The sequence below is a fragment of the Portunus trituberculatus genome, chromosome 38 (assembly GCF_017591435.1).
Source record: "Portunus trituberculatus isolate SZX2019 chromosome 38, ASM1759143v1, whole genome shotgun sequence".
Lineage (NCBI taxonomy): Eukaryota > Metazoa > Arthropoda > Malacostraca > Decapoda > Portunidae > Portunus > Portunus trituberculatus.
In genome coordinates, this window is record NC_059292.1 from 1,380,293 (window position 1) to 1,402,500 (window position 22,208).

General features: G+C 45.6%; 1 protein-coding gene across 4 annotated transcripts in view; it reads right to left on the minus strand.

Annotated features, from left to right (window-relative positions):
- Positions 1-22,208, minus strand: part of LOC123515217 (nucleolar and coiled-body phosphoprotein 1-like) — a 75,762-nt gene that overhangs the window by 24,025 nt on the left and 29,529 nt on the right. Inside the window, exon 2 of one of the 4 annotated variants that reach the window (XM_045273770.1) lies at positions 18,954-18,990. The exons of 1 other annotated variant lie outside the window; for it this stretch is intronic. In XM_045273770.1, the coding sequence (XP_045129705.1) occupies position 18,954 (1 nt within the window). In that variant the 5' untranslated portion in view covers positions 18,955-18,990. Of the gene's footprint in view, positions 1-7,694; positions 8,085-18,953; positions 18,991-22,208 lie in introns of those variants that run through there. 2 more of the 4 variants (XM_045273769.1, XM_045273774.1) reach the window with 2 other exon arrangements.

Consider the following 22,208-nt stretch of genomic DNA (forward strand, 5'->3'; position numbering starts at 1 on the left):
TCTCGTCGTGGCTCCTCCTCCTCCTCGTCCTGGTGGTGGGTGAGGCTCCGCCGGTGAGCCGCGACTGGTGCAGCGAAGCCTGACGCGGCACTCAAGGTTGTATGTACTGTACTCTCCCTGTGAAGTGCTCAAGGTGGTGTGTGTGTGTGTGTGTGTGTGTGTGTGTGTGTGTGTGTGTGTGTGTGTGTGTGTGTGTGCGTGTTAATCTCGGGATAATTTCTTTCTTAGTATTGAAGTCTCTCTTTCTTGGGTTAAAAATATATCACGGAAGTAGTGACGGGACGGAAGAGCACATGCGGTATTGATAACAACAACTAGTGCTACACACGACAAGAGACAAGTGGTTGATACAAGTGGTGTGCGCAGCAACCAATCACGCTGGATGGAAAGTGATGTCTAATGAAAGTTGAAAGTTATAACCACAGTGTTTGAGTGACAAATTGAGAAGGAGGGGAAGCGATTCATCTCACCACTGCTTCCCGCATCAGTGGGAGCCGAACAGTTCCCGTCACTCCAACACTCCATCACTCCCCAAAGTCTTCCATTAATAGAAATGCTCAATAATATGTCGTGCTAAGAAGTTAAAATTTACCTTGATGCTCCAAATCGTTCAGTGATTAACTTCTTCAGTACCATGACACGTTTTCATATTCACTCTGCTTGCTATTTGGTGATTTTATACAGCTTCAGAAACTTACGCTGGGATTAAAATAATGAAGACTCTGCCCATCAATCTTCTGATCTCCATAAATTCTTCCTAATGTAAATAAAATCGGTCAATTACGCCCAAAACTCCCAGTAATGAAGAGGTTAAAAAAACTCGATTATTCTCAAATGTACGAGTCGTTATTCGAATCTTCCATTGATTAAATAGTTCGATATAATCTATCTTGGTTACGAGCTAAGATTTCCCATTAATTTTCTTTTTCTTTCTTTCTTTCTTTCTCTTTTTTATTAATCTTCCGTTGATTAAGTTCACTACTCCACCGTGGGTACGAGTTAACAGTTGCTATCACTTTCATCTTCCAGCCACTCTCGTTCTTCTACTGATTGAAGTCTTGTAACATTGACTGCTTGCATGTTACTAAACCGTTTCTATCTATTTTTTTTCTACATCCTCCGGTGATTATACACGAAGAAAATGTCTCCTATCTTAACTGTTAACAATTTAAATAGCCTTTGTATATTTTCCAGTGAGAGAGAGAGAGAGAGAGAGAGAGAGAGAGAGAGAGAGAGAGAGAGAGAGAGAGAGAGAGAGAGAGAGAGAGAGAGAGAGAGAGAGAGAGAACCACCGTTCCTACATCCTCTGATCCCCACACCATCTGTTTCCATTGACAGACCTTTTTTTCCATCTTTTTCCCTTTTTTTTTCGCCAACTCAACGCTGTCCATTTCTCACTCAAAATTGCTCAGTGTCACGCTCGATGGCAATGATCGAGTGAGCGTAGCACGGTTTTTGTGTGTCTTTCCCTCACCAATCACTGGGATGGTTAGCGTCAGCGTGACCAGGCCAGAAGTGAACTCTGCTAGACCGCGCCACACTCACACACATAACCAAACCACCAGACTTTTGATGTGAACTCCTGATATCACTAAGCAGAAGCCTACACGGGACACACACACACACACACACACACACACACACACACACACACACACACACACACACACACACACACACACACACTCTCTCTCTCTCTCTCTCTCTCTTCGTAATTACATTTTTTGTTTTAACAATTTAGTAAATGGCGCCATTATTGTTATTTCAGTCTTGTAGTATCTCTCTCTCTCTCTCTCTCTCTCTCTCTCTCTCTCTCTCTCTTTAAATTAGCTTTAATTATTTAGTAAGTTACGTCATGATTGTAATTTTGTTCTTGAGGTATCAATGTCTGTCTAGTGAATCTCTCTCTCTCTCTCTCTCTCTCTCTCTCTCTCTCTCTCTCTCTCTCTCTCTCCCAGAACCAGTTAGGGTTGAACCACGTGCGTCCTTGTCAAGGTTCAGTTAACTTTTAAGCGCGGGACAAAAAACCCCCACGAAGTAATAAAAATAGATATGAATAAATGGACAGATGAACAAAAAGGCAACCGCATCAAATTCCCCTTTCAAAAATATCGACACTAATAAGAGGCAGACATGGAAATTGTAATGGCGGTGGAGAAAAAGAGAGAGAGAGAGTGGGTAAAAAGAATAAATAAACAAATAAATAAATAAATAATAATAATAATAATAATAAACGGTGACGGATGCAAAAAATGACCATTGACCACAAACAAGTCTCTCTCTCTCTCTCTCTCTCTCTCTGGTGGAAGCGGAAATGAATGAGAGGAAGGAAGGAGGAAGGGAGGGAGGAAGGAAAGAAGGAACAGGAAGAGAGGAGAGTGGTGAGTGAGAGAAAAGAAAGAGAGAGAGAGAGAGATAAATAGAAAAAGTCAAAGATCTATTTGAACTTGGTCTAATCTTGTTTATACTTCAACCCGCGCGGGACGGGAGGCTTGTACCGGCCCGGGCCTGACCTTGCCTCGCCTCCCTGCATGTATCTGCTTCCGGCACCCACAGGAGAGAGAGAGAGAGAGAGAGAGAGAGAGAGAGAGAGAGAGAGAGAGAGAGAGAGAGAGAGGTATAGTAAGGGAGGTAGGAACATATGCACACACACACACACACAGAGAGAGAGAGAGAGAGAGAGAGAGAGAGAGAGAGAGAGAGAGAGAGAGAGAGAGAGAGAGAGAGAGAGAGAGAGAGAGAGAGAGAGAGAGAGAGAGAGAGAGAGAGAGAGAGAGAGAGAGAGAGAGAGAGAGAGAGAGAGAGAGAGAGAGAGAGAGAGAGAGAGAGAGAGAGAGAGAGAGAGAGAGAGAGAGAGAGAGAGAGAGAGAGAGAGAGAGAGAGAGACTCAACCTCATCACGCGACCACTACCACCAGCCAATCATCCACCCACGACAAACTTAAAAAAAAAAAAAAAAAAATGGAAAAAATAAAAAAATAAAATAAAATAAAATAAATGAATAAATATATAAACAAAATTATTCTCCTACATCAGTACCATGAGTTGGCGATGTTACTCCTTTAATAGAGAGTGACATTCGCCTCAATTCCTTCCTCCAATGCATGTTTAACTTTCTAAAACCGCATAATTTCCAGCCTGCTTGCGACATTTCCTGGAAGGTGAGTAAGGAGCTGGCTGGCCTGGCAGGTGTTGCAATCCGCGGTGACAGCTCGAGTTACGAAGTGTCAAGTCATGCTGGCTGGATGGCTGGCTGGCTGGGTGTAAGTGTGAAGTGCTTGGAAATATATGTACAGGCATAAGAAGTGATCTCAGTGGTGTGTGTGTGTGTGTGTGTGTGTGTGTGTGTGTGTGTTTATACTTTTAATGTATAGTTGTCTATTTTAATGTTCGAGTTTAAAGATTTCATAATTTTTTGTGGACCGCATAGTTACTTTTGTTTATTAATGTTTCTTTTTAGAAGTTTTAGGTTTTTGAAATTTGTCGTGATGTTCTGCGAGTTCTGGTCTGTGTGTACTTTTAGTTTCTTTTAGCTTTCATTAGTTTTGTAGTGAGTTTTACATTATGTTTTGTCAATTGTTCTTTTAACTTTTATGTAATTTCTTTCCAATGTAACTGTGGTCAATAAATATCTATCTATCTATCTATCTGTGTGTGTGTGTGTGTGTGTGTGTGTGTGTGTGTGTGTGTGTGTGTGTGTGTGTGTGTGTGTTTGCAGGACTGGGTCAAGTATGTAATATCTCGTCTTTTCATACTAAATTGTCATGCTTCTCTCTCTCTCTCTCTCTCTCTCTCTCTCTCTCTCTCTCTGCTTGCACACTGATTTTCTTTGGTAAAACGTGTTACTTATTTATCAATCTTTTCAAAACTCTCTCTCTCTCTCTCTCTCTCTCTCTCTCTCTCTCTCACACACATCTTCCGTATTATCAAGTTTCTTTCAGTATCTTTTTATTTTTTTTACATTGCATTTATAAAGAGTAAATCTGCTATATCTACCTTCGCATTTTTGTCTCTGATTTGTAGACCATAATTACCTAACCTAACCTTCGACGTGTGTGTGTGTGTGTGTGTGTGTGTGTGTGTGTGTGTGTGTGTGTGTGTGTGTGTGTGTGTGTGTGTGTGTGTGTGTGTGTGTGTGTGTTAGGGGCCAACTCGCGTCAGTAATCCTAGGCAAGAGATGGCGATCCCTGGTAATCACATCCACTGGGGCTCCCTCCACTGCCGGCGAGCCTTTGTGCAGCGAGCGACGGTCTCAAAATGCACGAGTAACGAACGGTGTGCTTGTACTGTAATTAACGTTACGACCCGCTGAGCTGCTGTTTGCTGGTAATGCCGCGCTTGTGTGTGTGTGTGTGTGTGTGTGTGTGTGTGTGTGAGAGAGAGAGAGAGAGAGAGAGAGAGAGAGAGAGAGAGAGAGAGAGAGAGAGAGAGAGAGAGAGAGAGAGAGAGAGAGAGAGAGAGAGAGAGAGAGAGAGAGAGAGAGAAACAATAACATTAACACCAATAATAAAAAAATAATAATGATGACGATGCTGATGATGACTTGTATAATACTCTTCCCTGCCCTGCGTGTTCACTTTTCACGTCACGCCCAGCTCTCCCTCTCCCCTCGTCACCGCCACAACACACACCTGTAGACTCCGCACACCAAGTCACGCCGCCACCCTCACCCAGCGGGGCTCCCAACCAGACCTTGATGCCTCGCCAATTGATTTTTTTACATTTTTTACTGGATAACGGGACGGTGATCACTCAATGCACATTACCTCTTTTTACGAGTTGATTTACGAGGTGTGTGTGTGTGTGTGTGTGTGTGTGTGTGTGTGTGTGTGTGTGTGTGTGTGTGTGTGTGTGTGTGTGTGTGTGTGTGTGGCCCGAATTCGGAAACACTGCTTTCTCACCACGACTGTTTTCCAAGGCCACAAAGAGATGATTGACTAGGTTCTCACGAGTGTTTCTCCTGCTAATAATGTAGAAATCTTGTTCATCTGCCACGGAACAGTAAAAACACTCCTAACAAGCAGTGTAACTTTAGCGTGGAGGTGCTATGCAGTGTTAATGAATTATGGTCCCGTGTGCGACGACTCCTCTCCCTCACCACTGACTGACTGCACCAATGATAACCTCAAAACTTACTCGTTTATTAGTCAGATTCAACTGCAGAGCGTTTGCCACCTTGCTTCTTGTAGCCTCATAAAGGTGCGCCAGGTGAACTATCCTACAGTCTCTCTCTCTCTCTCTCTCTCTCTCTCTCTCTCTCATGACGATGATGACAATGTTAACAGACCAGTCAAGAGGGACACGCTGCACGCCTTTCCTAACAGAGTGGACACAGACGGTGTCAATCACAACTGTAAGGCAATTTCCTAACACGAGAAAATGTTGCAATACAATTTCATCGAATTATTTGAACAAAATCTCTCTCTCTCTCTCTCTCTCTCTATTTATATATATATATATATATATATATATATATATATATATATATATATATATATATATATATATATATATATATATATATATATATATATATATATATATATATATATATATATATATATATATATATATATATATATATATATATATATATATATATATATATATATATATATATGCAACTTATTTCCTTGTCAATATGTTTACAAAGGAGACATTTCCATCATCACCTTGGCGAGACAAGTGAGGGGGCGGAGGAAGTAACACACAGGTGTTAAGACAAAGGAGTGTCAAGTCTTTGCTGTGCTAAGCGTGCAGTGGTGACGTCACTCACGACAAAGAATGGACGACTAAAGCACCACAAACAGTTGTAAGCCAATGGAACAGCAAAGAAAGGCCCCAAGGCTGCGGGGGAGGCGGGAAGGGCGGTGGCGGCATCTCTACCTGGACTTGGCTCGGGCGTGGCTCACTCTACGGAGCCAAATTAACTGAGGGAAGCGACGCACTTCCGAATCTAAATTACTCGGTGTATGGAGCGTTGGTACAGCGGCGCGGCGCCTGGAGGCGTTGGGGCGCCCACTGATCCACCACCACCACCACCACCTTGGTGTTAGTGTGTGCGAGGAACAAGGTACAGGGCGAGTCTGCCATGCCTCGAAAGAAAAAGAAAGCCGTGATGAGAATGGCATAGCGAAGAGAAACTGTTGGTCTTAATTAAATTTCTCCACTAAGCTTCCAAGTGATTCTCAGCTTGCGACAGCGGGGAACGTGATGCCCGCCACGCCACGCACACAATGGGAAGTTTATTCAGCTCGTCGATACACGAGTGATGGGAACATATAAAAAAAGAAAAAAAAAAAAAAACATAAAAATTACGGCTCGGACCAAGGCAGCGTCAGGCGATGGCCTCGAGAGAATACTGCCCCGCATCACAATGTTCCCGGTGGTGTTGCGTCACGAGCCGCGGCCTGGGACGACCCGCTTAGAGGAGGAAGGGCTGTCCCTGGGGACTCCTGTGACTGACAATTAGAAGGTGTCTGGCAGCCAGGTGTGTGGAGGGGAAGGTGAAGCGGCGTCAGGATGTTGTTGTTAGCATTGTTGTCACAGGTGAGCGTGACCTTGGCTGAGGCGCCCCGCACTGACTTGAATCCTGACGATGTCCCTCCCTGGCACAGCCACACTCGCTGGCCGCGACCACCTCCACCTTCACCACCAGCCAAGGCAGAACAAATGAAAAGAAGAGGAACAACAATATCGACAACATCAACAACACCCAGGAGTCAGAATCAACACTTCAGTACAACACGCGCCACGGCCATTAATTGAAGGATCAAGCTTTGCGTCACCACCAGGGACGTGACTCATTCTGACTCAAGTTAGGAAGGAGAAAGGGGAAAGACGCAGCGTGTGAAAAACCACAGCTCTCTCTGTCTCTCTCTCCACACAGTCGCTGGAGGCGTCACGCCAGCACCCCGCCCACCAGCGCATGACGTCACGGTTCCCAAGAGTCCTTGTTTCCCTCACGACACAGCCACTATGGGTCTGCGGCGCCTCTCCTTCACTTGGGTGAACGGGGCAATCCTCGCAGCTCACGATGAAATTGTACCTGTTCCTGGGATTACCAGAGTGAGTGGTAACATAACCCAAGCGTAGTAAAACACGTGCACACCACGCACGTAACACGTCAGGGAGCAGGTACAGTACATACAAACAACAACTTCATCAGTGCACTGAGTTCAGGACTGGAGCAAAATCAGATTTACGTTGACAATTGGTACAGTCCTGGTGCAGACACAGGGACAAAGGGACACAGGGAAGGCCTCGCGTGTTTGGACAAGCTACATTCGAGGAAAACTTTTGGGTTGGACAAACTTTGATTTGTTTATTTGATTTTCATGGTGCGTCGCGTCCAGGTTGAGGTGACAGTTCTGCAACAGATCTGATGGGACACGGTTGACTACACAGGTGAGTGTCTTGCCACCGTCACCTACACCTGTCCGTCACCACAGCCACTGCAACCTAACAAAGCGAGGAAAGTCTTGCTTGGCGTGCTTGGCCGCCGCGTCACGTGAGTCACGTCCACTGCGCTGTAACGTTACTGGCAGAATAAGTTTCCCATAATACAAAGATTCACTGTTTCACCAGATATGTTTGTTATATTTTCCTTATTTTGTGTCCCAACTAATGCAAGAAAGGTTAGAGAAGCAGACACTGAGAAGGTGAGCCGATGCAGCAGCAGGAGGGAATACTCACTCATGGTAGCGTCCTCATAATGACAGTGACTAGTCGTGGTGAGTAGAGTGGCGATGGTATTCACAGTGTTTACTTGAGGCTGTCAGTGTTACCTCATCAATCTTCCTTCCCGCCACTATCACAACGTATCACAAGCGTCACCAACACATTTCATCAATGCGTCACAAATCACAATTCCACACTCGACAGGTTCCATCAGAGCGACAACTCATCAGCAGTTGGTAAGTGGCCCTGTTTGTTGTCTTCTTCACGTACGATCACTTGTCAAAGAAAAGTCAGCATGACGAGGGACCGGGAGAGGGAGAGCGACCGCGTCCTACCCCACGCACTGCCACACACCGACTGAGGCTGCGTGTTTCCTGTCTCACAGCTGCCGCTCACCTCACCTGGATGTTGTAAATTTAGCCCCGCTCACCCCAGCCTGTAGCGACGTTTGGAAGCTGCCACCGCCTGCTCCAAAACACACATAATATTACCTCTCTTCCTCATCGAATACGAAAAAAAAGAGACAAAAAATAACACACAGGTGAGTAAAACGCATCACTACTCAGCGAGGTGAACATTCGTGGCTAAGCGACATTAAGCTCTTTCCAGGTGTATTAAGCGGAGGCGTGACGTGACGGGTGTGGAGCGTCACTGCTACAAGACTGCCTACACGCGAGGCGGCAAGACTGTTACTCCTCCACGGCCCCTCCACGGGAACACCTGGTGCGGAAAGTGTCACCGGCAGTCACAGCCAGGCCTGGGAGTAGCAAAAACGTGGAAGACACTTTTATTCTCGCTGCACCATTCTGGATAATGATGATAATGACGGGGATGGGACGTGGTGAGCTCCTTCTGTTACTGCTACTACTACTACTACTACTACTACTACTACTACTACTACTACTACTACTACTACTACTACTACTACTACTACTACTGCTATTACTACTGCTATTACTATTACTACTACTGCTACTATAGGAGGGTTTGGGGTAGGGGTGGAGTCGGGAGTGGAGAGTGGGGGGGAAGGGACGTCACTGTGTGGTGCCCAAGTTTGTGTGATACTGTTACAAGCAATGGTCGCGATGTGACAATGTATCAGCTGTTTCATTGAAGACACGTGGCGGGAAAGTTATTATTATTATTGTTGTTGTTGTTGTTGTTGTTGTTGTTGTTGCTGCATTATCATTATTATCATTACTACTACCACTACTACTCTACTACTACTACTACTACTACTACTACTATTACTACTACTACTACCACCTCAGCAGTACAGTAGTAACAATGGTGACGTTAATTGTAGTAGTAGTAGTAGTAGTAGTAGTAGTAGTAGTAGTAGTAGTAGTAGTAGTAGTAGTAGTAGTAGTAGTAGTAGTAGCAGTAAAACAAGAACATGAGGAGAAGTGACAATCAATATTCCAATATCATTTCCCGTATAATGATAGCGGTGGAGGGTGAGGGCTGTGGTGGTGAGAGGCGGGGGAAAGGGAGAGGCGAGAGGAGGGAAGGGGAAGCACAGGAAGCATGGAAGAAAGAACACTGGGGAGAAGAGGAGGAGGAGGAGGAGGAGGAGGAGGGAAAGACGTTGAGTAAAGATAAGGTGAGGAAAGGGAAGAAGGGAGAGTAACATATTACAGAGGAAGGGAGAACGTATGGGCTGGAAGGGAGGAGGGAGAGGAAGGGAGGGCTGGAGAGGGGAGGGAAGGGAGAGAAGACCGATCAATAGCTGGCCCTCCCTACAAAACTTGGCTGACCCTATTGTACGTGTGTGTGTGTGTGTGTGTGTGTGTGTGTGTGTGTGTGTGTGTGTGTGTGTGTGTGTGTGTGTGTGTGTGTGTGTGTGTGTGTGTGACAGTCAGTGTGTAGGTGGGTATTGGTCTCTCTCTCTCTCTCTCTCTCTCTCTCTCTCTCTCTCTCTCTCTCTCTCTCTCTCTCTCTCTCTCTCTCTCTCTCACCAGCCCTTCCTCTCTAAATCCCCCTATTGTCAACATCATCTATTATTCCTAACATGCCTCTCCACCTCCTCCACCTCCTCCTCCTCCTCTTCCTCCATCTCCTCCACCTCCTTCTCCTTCTCCTCCTCCTCCTCCTCCTCCTCCACCTCCTCATCCTCCCGTCTTACAACTATCGCCCTCCCATCTCCCTCTCTGTTTCTCTCTCCCTCTCCTTGAGTAATCTTCTTCCTCGTTCTTTCTTTTGTCGAAAATATTTGTGTACTTTACCGTTGATGTTTACAGGAATTTGTGCGATAAACTATACTACGTCTCTCTCTCTCTCTCTCTCTCTCTCTCTCTCTCTCTGTGTGTGTGTGTGTGTGTGTGTGTGTGTGTGTGTGTGTGTGTGTGTGTGTGTGTGTGTGTGTGTGTGTGTGTGTGTGTGTGTGTGTGTGTACGGAAAGGGTTGTCGTGTTTACATACCTAAGGGTTTATGTATGTAAGACAAGAAGTGGTGTACATGTGTGAAGGTGTGTGTGTGTACGTATGTGTGTGTGTGTGTGTGTGTGTGTGTGTGTGTGTACTAGTGTGTGCGTCACGGGCTGAGGATACAATTATGTGCGTACACGTGCTGGGTGGTTCACTGTGTGTGTGTGTGTGTGTGTGTGTGTGTGTGTGTGTGTGTGTGTGTGTGTGTGTGTGTGTGTGTGTGTGTGTGTGTGTGTGTGTGTGTGAGAAACAAATGACCTTGCCTTGTGATTCTCTCTCTCTCTCTCTCTCTCTCTCTCTCTCTCTCTCTCTCTCTCTCTCTCTCTCTCTCTCTCTCTCTCTCTCTCTCTCTCTCTCACACACACACACACACACACACACACACACGAGCCATGCACTTTATACCAGCAAATCCCCAACAAGAGTCAAAACAAAAACAAACAAACAAACATCAAACAAACAAACATACATACATACATACATACAGACAGACAGACAGACAGACAGACAGCCGTAATATTTCCAGAACAGAATCATTTTGCAATTACAAATATCATGTCCATCATTTTATTTATTTATTTTTATTACTTTTTTTAAATTTTTTTCCCGCATCACAGACCAGCCACCACCGCTCCTGTTTTTTTTTGTTTTTTTCACCCCTACCTTCCCCCATCTCCCCGCATCCTACACCCTTCCCCCCTCCTCCTCCTCCTCCTCCTCCTCCGCTCCCCATATATATACAAAAAAAAAAAAAAAAAATGACAGTTCCTATATTAAAAATCAAACCGCTATGAGGGACGTGAAAATGACAAAAAAAAAAAAAAAAAAAAAAACCTGTATGAAATAAATGTACAAATAAATAATGGAGTTATGAATCTCTGTGACGAATATTGTTTCAGTTGACTCGAATGGTGCGTCACTGAGGTTCCAATAAGCCACGTGCAATGCCAGCCAGAGAGAGATAGATAGATAGAGAGAGAGAGAGAGAGAGAGAGAGAGAGAGAGAACTGACGGTGGTGAAGTCTGAGCACTCTCTTCCTTCTCGTGTCTCTTTACATATGTAGACTACCACCGGGAAAGAAAAGAAACACGTAGTCTAGGAACAAAACAGAAAACTGGTGAACCTTTTTTGTTGACGTGAAGTGTGTTAATTCACAGGTAAAAGAAAAAAGAACAAAAATGAAAAAAAAATGAATTAAACTGACAGAGAGAGAGAGAGAGAGAGAGAGAGAGAGAGAGAGAGAGAGAGAGAGAGTGTGTGTGTGTGTGTTTTCATCAACAGTACGTATGTGTAATAGTAATTTCCGTGCCATAACCCCCAACCTCATATTGCTCGTGCAGATAGACGTACCGAGAGGGAATGGGGGCGAGAGGGGGGGGAGAGAGGGTACTTCACACCAGGCAGCTTCTGGATGGCTCTTGGGTGAGATGAGGGTGTGTGAGGGCGTGTGAGGGTGTGCTTGGTGGGCGGGAGATGACTGGGGCTGGCGGTGCACGTGGGTATAGCGTACGGTGCCTCTCCGTTACGTGTGGGAGAACAGGAATGGTTCGCCTGCAGGAGTACGTAAGCTGGTGTACGTAAAGGCATACATGAACAGGTTGCAGTGGCTGTCTGGGGGTGTCGCACTGAGGTCCTTACTCTCAAATGCTTCGGTGTCTTATCTCCAACACTTTTTAATGGGCTCCGGTGGAAGTTAACTCTTTAGCTACGAATGATGCTTGTAATTTTCCTTCTAATAGCCCAGAGCAATTGTACTGATAAGAAAATGACCACAAACGCTTAAAAGAAAAAAAATTCCTAAATACTGTGCAACATTTTTTTTTTCCTATACGTCTCATCTTTCACAATCCTCATTATAATCTTGTCTAAAACCTCAGCGTTACTATTGTACTGATAAGAAAATTACCACGAACGCCAAAAAGAAGAAAAAACTTTACTAAATACAGTGTAACATTCTTTTTTCCTGTACGTGTCATCTTCCACAATCATTATCCGATCTTGTCTAAAACCATAGCGCAACTAATCGCACAGTAGCTACATGTTAATGGGCTAGCGTGATTTTCAAGTGCTTCCATAATTCTAATAGTAATTACACAAGAATTTTGTACAAGGGAAAAAAAAAATTGAAGCAAAAACCATCACGAGAACCAAATCTGTGATGCATCGAAAAGCAGCTCGTATTCTCAAACACTTCTCTGCTTTACCTCCACTATTTCAAGAGGCTTTATTCAAATTCATGAGTTTCTTTTATGTGCTTTTACGGTTCTACAGGCAGAGTGATAAGATTTCTACATTACTAACTGGAGAAACACTCTTGAAAACTCCGCTAATCATTTCTGTGGCCTTGGAAAATAGTTGTGGTAAAAGAGCCACCTATTGACAGCAGGTCATCTGGACGACATCCTCGCACGCTTCCCTCGATTTGGTCAATAGTGATCGTAATGACTTTTGTTAAATCTAATTCTTCATGTTTGTATATACGTTCTATATTTGTTACCTCCTTTATATAAGATTGACGCTGTAAATGCGTAATAAATCAAATCAAATAAGTTATTTCAAGAGGCTTTATAAACGAATTTCTAAGGTGTTTTTACGGTTCTTGAGAAAGATTGACAAGATTTTTGCACCATTAATTGTAGAAACACTTGAAAACCCCGCTAATCATCTCGAAGCCTTGGAAAACAGTCGTGGTGAGAGAGTAAAGCGTTTTTAATATGGACCCCCAGAGTATCAGTGGAAGTTCGAGGCCTCAAAGAACACGAAGCTTGGACCAAAGTTTTGAAGCGCTTCGTTCTCTCGCGGGACTATCTTTAAAGGCCACTGAGATTATGAGCCTGCTTGCAACAGCGCTTCTTTCACTAATAATGGAGAACACATGTTAAACCACCACTAGTCATGAAAATATCCTTGAGCACCGTATTAATTCTCCGTAAAACGAGGTGAATATTGCCCAGATAAGGAACCGAAACATTTGAGAATATCTATGGTCAGAATCCACACAGTTCAGTTTTTCTTCTACTCTTCATCAATCTTAAGTTCTCTGATTCAATTATAGCCCAAAATATATCCATCCGCTCCCTGACTACTTCAAAAGACTCCCAATCATTCAACCTTCCTATATAAACTGCGGAATTCTGTACCTGCTTCTGTATTTCAATCATCCTGTGACCTGCACCCATTTAAGAGAGAGAGAGGAAAGTTACATGACATTTATCCCATTCTTATGGCTAACTCACTCGAACCTGCTTGGAAATTGGCATCTAAGTGGGCCTTTTGGTTTAATCATTTTTGTTGCTCTTGGACAGATTTCCCTTCTTACATAAAAAAAAAGTTGCACAAATTTCTAAGAGTGATTTATTAGTGTTAAACCTGTAGCTTCTTTAGAACATTGACCAAGCAAGAGAAACTTCAACCTGCAGTAGAGAGGGAGGCAACTGCGATAATCAAGGCCGTATATCAAGTGTGTGTGATGTTATTGGGAGGAAGTTTACCATTATTATCATCATTATTATTATTATCATTATCACCATTACTATTTTCACGCTTTATTCTGTAGTGACAGATTAACATTTCTACATCACTAACATATCACACTTGAGAACCTGCCCAATCACTTATGCAGAGTTTGGAAGTGGTCCTGGTGAGAGAAAAAGAGCGTTTCAGAACAGTGGCCTTGGTGCGGCACGATATACCAGCTGAAATACAAGTGAGGATCCAGGAACGTCACGATTAATTGGCTCTACAAACTTACCGGGAAAATGACAATCCTGCTCGTCACTCCACTTTATTTATTGTAGTGTGGCTGTGCGTGAGTCAGTGTTGCGGGAGTGTAATGACCTGACACCGCACGCACGCAATCATCCGCACCCACACCTCCCCCCACCACAACACACACACACACACACACACACACACACACACACACACACACACACACACACACACACACACACACACACACATCGTTCCACAACATACGTATTAACCTCTTCAGTACCAGGACGCGTTTTCATATTTATTCTGGTTACTATTTAGCAATTCAATGTGGGATTAAAATAGTAAAGACTCTGGCCATTAATCTTTTGACCTCCATAGACCCTTCCTAATGCACATAAAATCGCTTAATCTTACCCCAAAATAATGGTAAAAATGCGTCTCAGTATTGAAGGGTTAAACAGCCATATTTTCAAACCAGATATTCCACAGGTAAACTTTAAAAAAACCTACTTGTAAACTTTAAATTCCAAATGTAAACTTTATATCCGACTTATTCCACTAGCAATCTTTGAAGCCCCCACGTGTAATGAGACAACAAAGGCTATAACATTGGACAGCAAACAAACCTGGAGCACATCACAGCTATACCCACCCACCAATCTTACTTCCCTCACATCACATCACCCTGACCAATCTTCCTCCATCACATTCCCACACTTTAACCAATGTCCCTCCCCTCACATCCTCATGCACATCCTGACACCCGTTAACCCATTCAGTACTATGACGCGTTTTCCTATTTATTCTGCTTACTATTTGGTGATTTTACACAGCCTCAGAAACTTATGTTCCAGTCTGTCATCATGTTAAGAGCGTGTGATGCTCAGTCGTTCCGTCTCCCACTCACATCCCACGCAGTGACCGGGCCGTGGGAGTCTTACAATGGGGCTGTGTGTGTGTGTGTGTGTGTGTGTGTGTGTGTGTGTGTGTGTGTGTGTGTGTGTGTGTGTGTGTGTGTGTGTGTGTGTGTGTGTGTGTGTGTGTATGGATTGTGCTGTGTTTATCTCCACTGTTGTTCTTTCCTGATTCTCCACCCATTGCTGTCTTATGTAACTACCCCTTGGTGTGTGTGTGTGTGTGTGTGTGTGTGTGTGTGTGTGTGTGTGTGTGTGTGTGTGTGTGTGTGTGCTGTGTTTACTCCACTGTTGTTCGGTCGTGGTGAAGAGTCAGTCCTGGTGGTGATGATAATGATGAATGTGTGTGTGTGTGTGTGTGTGTGGTGGTGGCGTGTGTGTGTGTGTGTGTTAATTCCGTGCCTGGTGTTTGTTGCTACTGTGTGTGTGTGTGTGTGAGTGTGCGGCGGTGTGGTGTGGTGCTTCTGGTGGTGGTAAAGTGGCGTGTGTTAATGTGCGGTAATGGTGGTGGCGATGGTGGTGGCGGTAATGGTGGTGGTGGTAATGGTGGTGGCGGTAATGGTGGTGGCGGCAATGGTGGTGGTGGTAATGGTGGTGGCGGTAATGGTGGTGGTGGTAATGGTGGTGGCGGCGACGGTGGTGGCGGTAATGGTGATGATGATACCGGGGCGAATAATTTAACTAGCTGGGGTACCTTCAGACTTACATACACCACGAAAGGACTCTCTCTCTCTCTCTCTCTCTCTCTCTCTCTCTCTCTCTCTCTCTCTCTCTCTCTCTCTCTCTCAGATCCTAAGAAAAAGAGTGAACACCGATCCAAAATGTCCTAAAAAAAAAAAAAAAATCATCTATGTTACTACAAATACACTGTCTATCTATCTATCTTTATCTATTTCTTTATCTTTTTTTGTATCTATCTCCTTATCACGGTCTTTCTTGTTTTCCTGCAAATAAAGTAGATCTCAGGTGCACGTGATTGCAAACACGATATTTGGAGCGCTAAAGTATAAAAATTTTCCCAAGGGACATTTAATTCGTTACGTTACATCATAGTAGGACACACAACTAAGCAGCAATAGTAGTGACACAAACAATGCAGGTAATTATAGTAGAAAAATAGACTGAATATAGGAGAGAGAGAGAGAGAGAGAGAGAGAGAGAGAGAGAGAGAGAGAGAGAGAGAGAGAGGTGAGAGAGAGGTGGAGGAGAGGTGTGTGTGTGTGTGTGTGAGGAGGGACGAGAGAAGCAATTATATACAAACGTCTCCGAGCTGGTGTTTATTTTGACAATAGTTCGGATCAAGAAGGAGGAGGAGGAGGAGGAGGAGGAGGAGGAGGAGGAGGAGGAGGAGGAGGAGGAGGAGGAGGAGGAGGAGGAGGAGTACAGCAGAGAAGATAAAGAAGAGGTGGATATAAATATAAAAAAAAAGCAAAAGATGCGTTAGAAAAATCAAGGCAATAGAAAATAACTTGTAATGACAGGAGGAAGGAAAAAAAAAATAGTTGAAAGGAGAAAAAATCGAGAGAAGAGAAAGGAATACAGATAGAGAAAAAAAAAAAAAGGCAAAGATGAGACAGAAGATAATAAAGGCAACAGAAAACGACCATGATGCTCTGACGGGAAGAAAAAAAGAAGGAAAAAGAAAAAAAAAAATAGTAGGGAAAGGCAAAAAGAAAATGGGAAGGTGATGTTTCAAGGTAAAGGAAAGGACAGGTTGAGTTTGCTTCAGAAGTGGTGAGGAAGGGAGGGGTGATGGGGAGGAGGTGAGGAGAAAGCTGACGTAGGAAGAGAGTAAGGCAGTGGTGGTGGTGATGGCGGTGAAGGTGGTGAAATATGGGTGACATTTCAATAGGGTAACGGTGCGAGGTGAGGGGTGATGGGTGGGAGGCGAAGGGAGGGGGTGAGGAGTGATGGTGGGTTGGGAAGGGGAAGGGGTCTTGTTGTATTAGTGTTGTGTGTCTTTCCATATTCAGATGTGAGTTGTCTCTCTATGGTGTTAGGTTGCGAATAACACTCTGCTCTCTCTCTCTCTCTCTCTCTCTCTCTCTCTCTCTCTCTCTCTCTCTCTCTCTCTCACACACACACACACACACACACACACACACACACACACAATTCACGTGAAGTGTGCATTATGCGTCCAAATGATCTCATTCTGACCAAACGTTCCTACAGTTTTAGGAAAATATAACCCAGACTAATACCGGGAATGATATTCTAAAGGATATTGCCTCATCACTCTACCACCACCACCATCACTACAGCCAGCCACAGCCAGCCACAGCTTCCCTGCCAGCCGGACGTTACTCACAGGAACACTCACGGCAGCTGCACGGGTCACCACACCCAGCAGTGAGCCCATAAAGTGCGCCTCGCCGTGCTCATGCCTGCCAGTGGTGTGGACGTTCATGAACACAGCTGGTGACACTACAGGCTTTGTTCACCACATTCCCGCCAACACACCGCATTCCGAGTGACTGGGCGAGAGCGGCTGCCTGTCTGGTTTCGACGTATTCTTTAAATGAATACATGAACTGCCTTTAACCACTTCAGTATTTTTTTTCTTTTACCATGAGTTTTTCATACGATTGGACGACTTTATTGACACTAGGAAAGGTCTATAGATAGCAGAAGATTAATGGCCAGAGTCTTCACTATTTTAGTCCCCACATAAGTTTCTGGAGCTGTATAAAATCACCAAATAGTCACCAGAATGAATTTGAAAACGCGTCATGGCATTGAAGAGGTTAAGTACATTTTCCTCTCCTCTGTAGATTAATGAAGACACGGCGAGTACATTCTTGAGTCAATGCGGGTAACACCACTTTACAAGACATGTGTTAGTGGTGTTAAACGGTTTGAGTTCCCATAAGGATTGTTTTCATATGCTACAGAAGTGACTAGTAGACTTTACATGAGTCTTTTTTCTTACTTGTAATGTAGAATCCTCGTTATATTGGCACTAGCACCATGTAGTCACCACTACGCTACGAAAAGTTGCCGAGAAAAAGGCACATACACGTTTTTAGCTCCCTGGTCCTGCTTTGGGTGTGTCTGATCGCCCTCACCAGTGTGTGGTGGTGGTGGTGATGGAGCGCAGGAGGACTTGTATAGCTGTGCCACGAGGGCGTCCGTCAGCCGTCACCCCGGCCTCTGCCCTTCCTTTCCCTTTCCGTGGCCCACAATTTGTTTGATTGCATCATTAATGGGATGATTTGAGGGCCATTAGAGCGTAATGAGTATGAGAGGAGGGCGGGATTGTTACGCACAGAGCGAGAGGCTGCCGGGGCCACGGGTGACGACCCAAGGAAAACTACACGCTTACTTCCTCGCTATTACTGATAATTATGTTGTCGTCACCATCCTACAAGCCACGCTCGTACCTCCTGCTGCCGCTGCCGCAGCTGTCACGACCACCATTGTTGCTACCACTACTTTTAGAACTGCTACTCTTGCAACTACTACTACGCATTTCTACTACTACAACTACTACTGTCCTGTTCCATAATACTTCATCTATTCAAAGTATGAAATTATACGCACATACGCGCCGCGCCGTCTTTGGGTCATAAAACATTCTAGATGCTTAATTTTCTAACAATCGTGAGCAGTCCTCTATGGCACTGGCAGTACTACCCTCGACCTTCGACACTCCACCTCCCTCCCAGCACCTCAGCGCGGCCTCCAGCCTTGAGGCGTCGCGGCGCTGGCTCCCATAAAGCGCCAGAACCACTAAGGGGCCGCAGCTTGGCCACAAAGTATATCAGTGTTGATGTTATGGGTCCATTTTGGTGAAGGGCGAGCCGTGTTTCCTCTGAGTCAGGCATAACAGTGGTGCACAAAAGGAAGCTACTTGGGAAGGCGATCATGACGCCTCACGGCCAACCCTTTAAACAGTTATTGGGTCAGATTATCAAGAAGACTTTCCCCTTCCTCTCACAGCGTGCAAGGAACAATCGCCCTTACGAGTTCCTAAATAAGTGCTAAAAATTCCCAACACGACAAGGCTCTTCAGGGAATGGGTCGTTTGATAATATGGCCTCCACTCCCTGCTTCTGTTCTATATATATTTCTTTATAGCTAATAAAGGTAATGGTAACGTTACTCGTCCTGATGACAAGTGCCACCACCTCCTTGTATCCAGCGGGAGCAGAGACAAGCAGGTGTGTGTGTGGCGAGGAACACAAAAGAGGAGGAATATGATCAGCGTACTCACTCAACACTGTGTCACATCAACTTGGTCTGCTACAAACCTGCAACAAAGAAAGGACATTTTTACTGCAGGTATAGCATGAACACCTTTCACTTCATAGTATGCAATATATTTCTTAACCAGCAGAAATCAACGTGCAAAGGTTACGCCAAACAGATATGAAGATAAGTATGTGAACTAATAACTAAATTAACAAAAAAAAAAAAAATTGGAATAACTGAAATGGACAAAATATACCAAAAAATAAAGGAAAATGAAGACCCCTCAGTCGCCTTAGCGAGGAGAGAAATTACCCAGATCAAGGCAAAGCTTCAGATAATTGTCTGTGAGCCTGCCGAGCCCCGCGTAGTTCCGAGCAGCGAGGCGGAGGCGCGGTGTTTATTACTCAACTCACATGGAAATGACAGGTGCATAAATTCCAGGCGAGAAATACCTGGATAGACGCAATATCATATCTTCCTTAAGCGATGCGTGTTCGCGGACGCGGCACAAACACCAGTGCCAAGGAGGAAGGCGAGAGGGGCACAGGCGGCGTCAGGAGCAGTGATGGAGGCAGTCTTCATCTTCCACAGGCGGCGGTAATGCAGTCTGGCGGCGTTTGTCAATGGCGGGACGAAGTTTGTGTCAGCGTCACTCACAATAGCAGCCTCGTCCTTGTCGTCCATGACCACGACGCGGCATAAATGAGAGCCGCAGGAAAGAGGAGCGTCTCTGTAGTAGCAGGTCGTAAGCTTTCGTTCTGAGGCGGCACCACTGTGTGACTCGGGAGGAGTTGGTGCATGGAGGTAGCGCGTCACCAGCACCACCTCTGATAAAGGTTACTACAATGGCTCACCAGACTGCATGATCCTGACCTGATCTGACGTGAGCGGCGGCAAGTGGCTGAAATAGGGCACTGGAGGGTCATGCTGAAGGACGGGAAGCTTTGCAGGTGACGACCACGACAATAAGGACAAAGAGAGTCTGGCTTATCATTTGCAAGGATTCTATCTGGTGGCAGGAACCGCGAGGGTATTGGCTGGCTGCAGGTTTCAGGTCGTGAGGGACACATCCGTCCGTTCAGCAGTGTCCTGTATCACGGACCGCCCCGGGGAGGTGATGGCGTGTGATGGGAAGACTCATGAACCGTGCCAGTACGTACATATAAGGATGCTCGGCCGGGGAGCTGAGATGGCGTTCAACGTTCGCTTCACGTCCCAGTGTCTGTTCTCACCTTATTCTCCCTCCCCCCTCTTCTCCACCACTATCCGTTACGTCACGCCACCCATGACGACAATGACAATAATAATTCTGGCCTCGTTATTCCTATTATTACCCATCGCAGGTATTACCGCTACCCGCCGGGACTTTCACTCTGTGTGTGTGTGTGTGTGTGTGTGTGTGTGTGTGTGTGTGTGTGTGTGTGTGTGTGTGTGTGTGTGTGTGTGTGTGTGTGTGTGTGTTTCACTGTTTGATCTGCTGCAGTCTATGACGAGACAGCCAGACGTTACCCTACGGAACGAGCTCAGAGCTCATTATTTCCGATCTTCGGATAGGCGTGAGACCAGGCACACACCACACACCGGGACAACAAGGTCACAACTCCTCGATTTACATCCCGTGCCTACTCACTGCTAGGTGAACAGGGGCTACACGTGAAAGGAGACACACCCAAATATCGCCAGCGCTCTAACCACTGAGCTACCGTGTGTGTGTGTGTGTGTGTGTGTGTGTGTGTGTGTGTGTGTGTGTGTGTGTGTGTGTGTGTGTGTGTGTTCGTTCATCCCAGGTAAAAATGGCTCCCTCCTTGATTAACTGTAGTATCCAGCGTCACACCTGCGTCCCGGTCACACACACCTCATTTTCCCTGACGAAGTAGCAACTACCTGAATCACCAGTACCTGTGACACGCCAGGTGAAGCCCCGCAAGCCTCACACACACACACACACACACACACACACACACACACACACACTATTCTATGCCTCCCAACACTTTCCTCAACACCTGCATCTCATCAGCGGGTTTCGGGAGAGCTGCTAATTCACCAGTGTTGATACCTTTGCACCTGTTCTCCCTCCCCCCCGCCTTCCATTCTGCCCTCTCCCAGCAGATGACAAGCACCGCGACTACACCGTAACTATTAGCAGGATTTGGAAGGAAACGGGAGGTGAGCAGAGGCAAGGAGAAGGGAAGAGAAGTGAAAGAAAAGGAAAGGAGAGGGAGAGAAACGAGGGAGAAAGAGAAAAAAAAGGGGAAATGAGAGAACAGGAGAGAGGAGACGTAGGGGAGCAAAACAGGAAAGCGAATAATAGAGGAGAGGGAGGAGGAAAGAAAATGAGACGAGAAGAAAGAAGGAAGAGAGATGAGAGAGGGAAAGAGGATACAAAGAGGGCAAGGTTCTTTACAAATATTCCAAATACATCACAAGCCGCCCACACGACGCCCACATATACTGGCGAGTCCAATGGGGGGGGGGGGAAGAGAGGTGGTGACCGGCTGGCTGGCTGGCTGGCTGGCTGGCTGGCTGGCTGGCTGGCTGGCTGGCTGGCTGGCTGGCTGGCTGGCTGGCTGGCTGGCTGGCTGGCTGACTGACTGGCTGGCTGGCTGGCTGGTTGGTGACTGGCACGCGTGACTCAACCGGACATGACTTATTCAATGGAGCATGGGAAATATCATCACGTCTTGGTCATTAGGTATACTTCAAAAATACAACTAAAACCCACTAATTGCCTAACGTTTTCCTACACAAATCATGTATAAATTATTCCCGCTCTCCCACACACACACACACACACACACACACACACACACACGCCAACACAGTGACCGCCAGCCCACACACCGCCCATGCAGCCTGTCCTCGCCACGCACCGGGTCTGACCTCCTGACCTCTGACCCCTGACCTAACCTGACCTCAGCTGACACTCCGAAAGATTTACAGAACTTAAAGGGAGATGCGTCCGTACGGATAGTGGTGAGAGAAAAAAGAGAAAGAGAGAGAGAGAGAGAGAGAGAGAGAGAGAGAGAGAGAGAGAGAGAGAGAGAATGGTTCAAATGTGTGTAATAAGGCTCTTCCTATCCCGGCCTTCCTCTCTCTCTCTCTCTCTCTCTCTCTCTCTCTCTCTCTCTCTCTCTCTCTCTCTCCAAGAAGCCCTCCAGCCGCAGTCTCTTATTACAACAAGATCTCAGTCAGTCATCCCTCCTTCCCTCCTTCCTTCACTCCTTCCCTCCCTCCTTCCTTCTTTCCCTCCTTCCCTCCTTCCATTCCTCCCTCC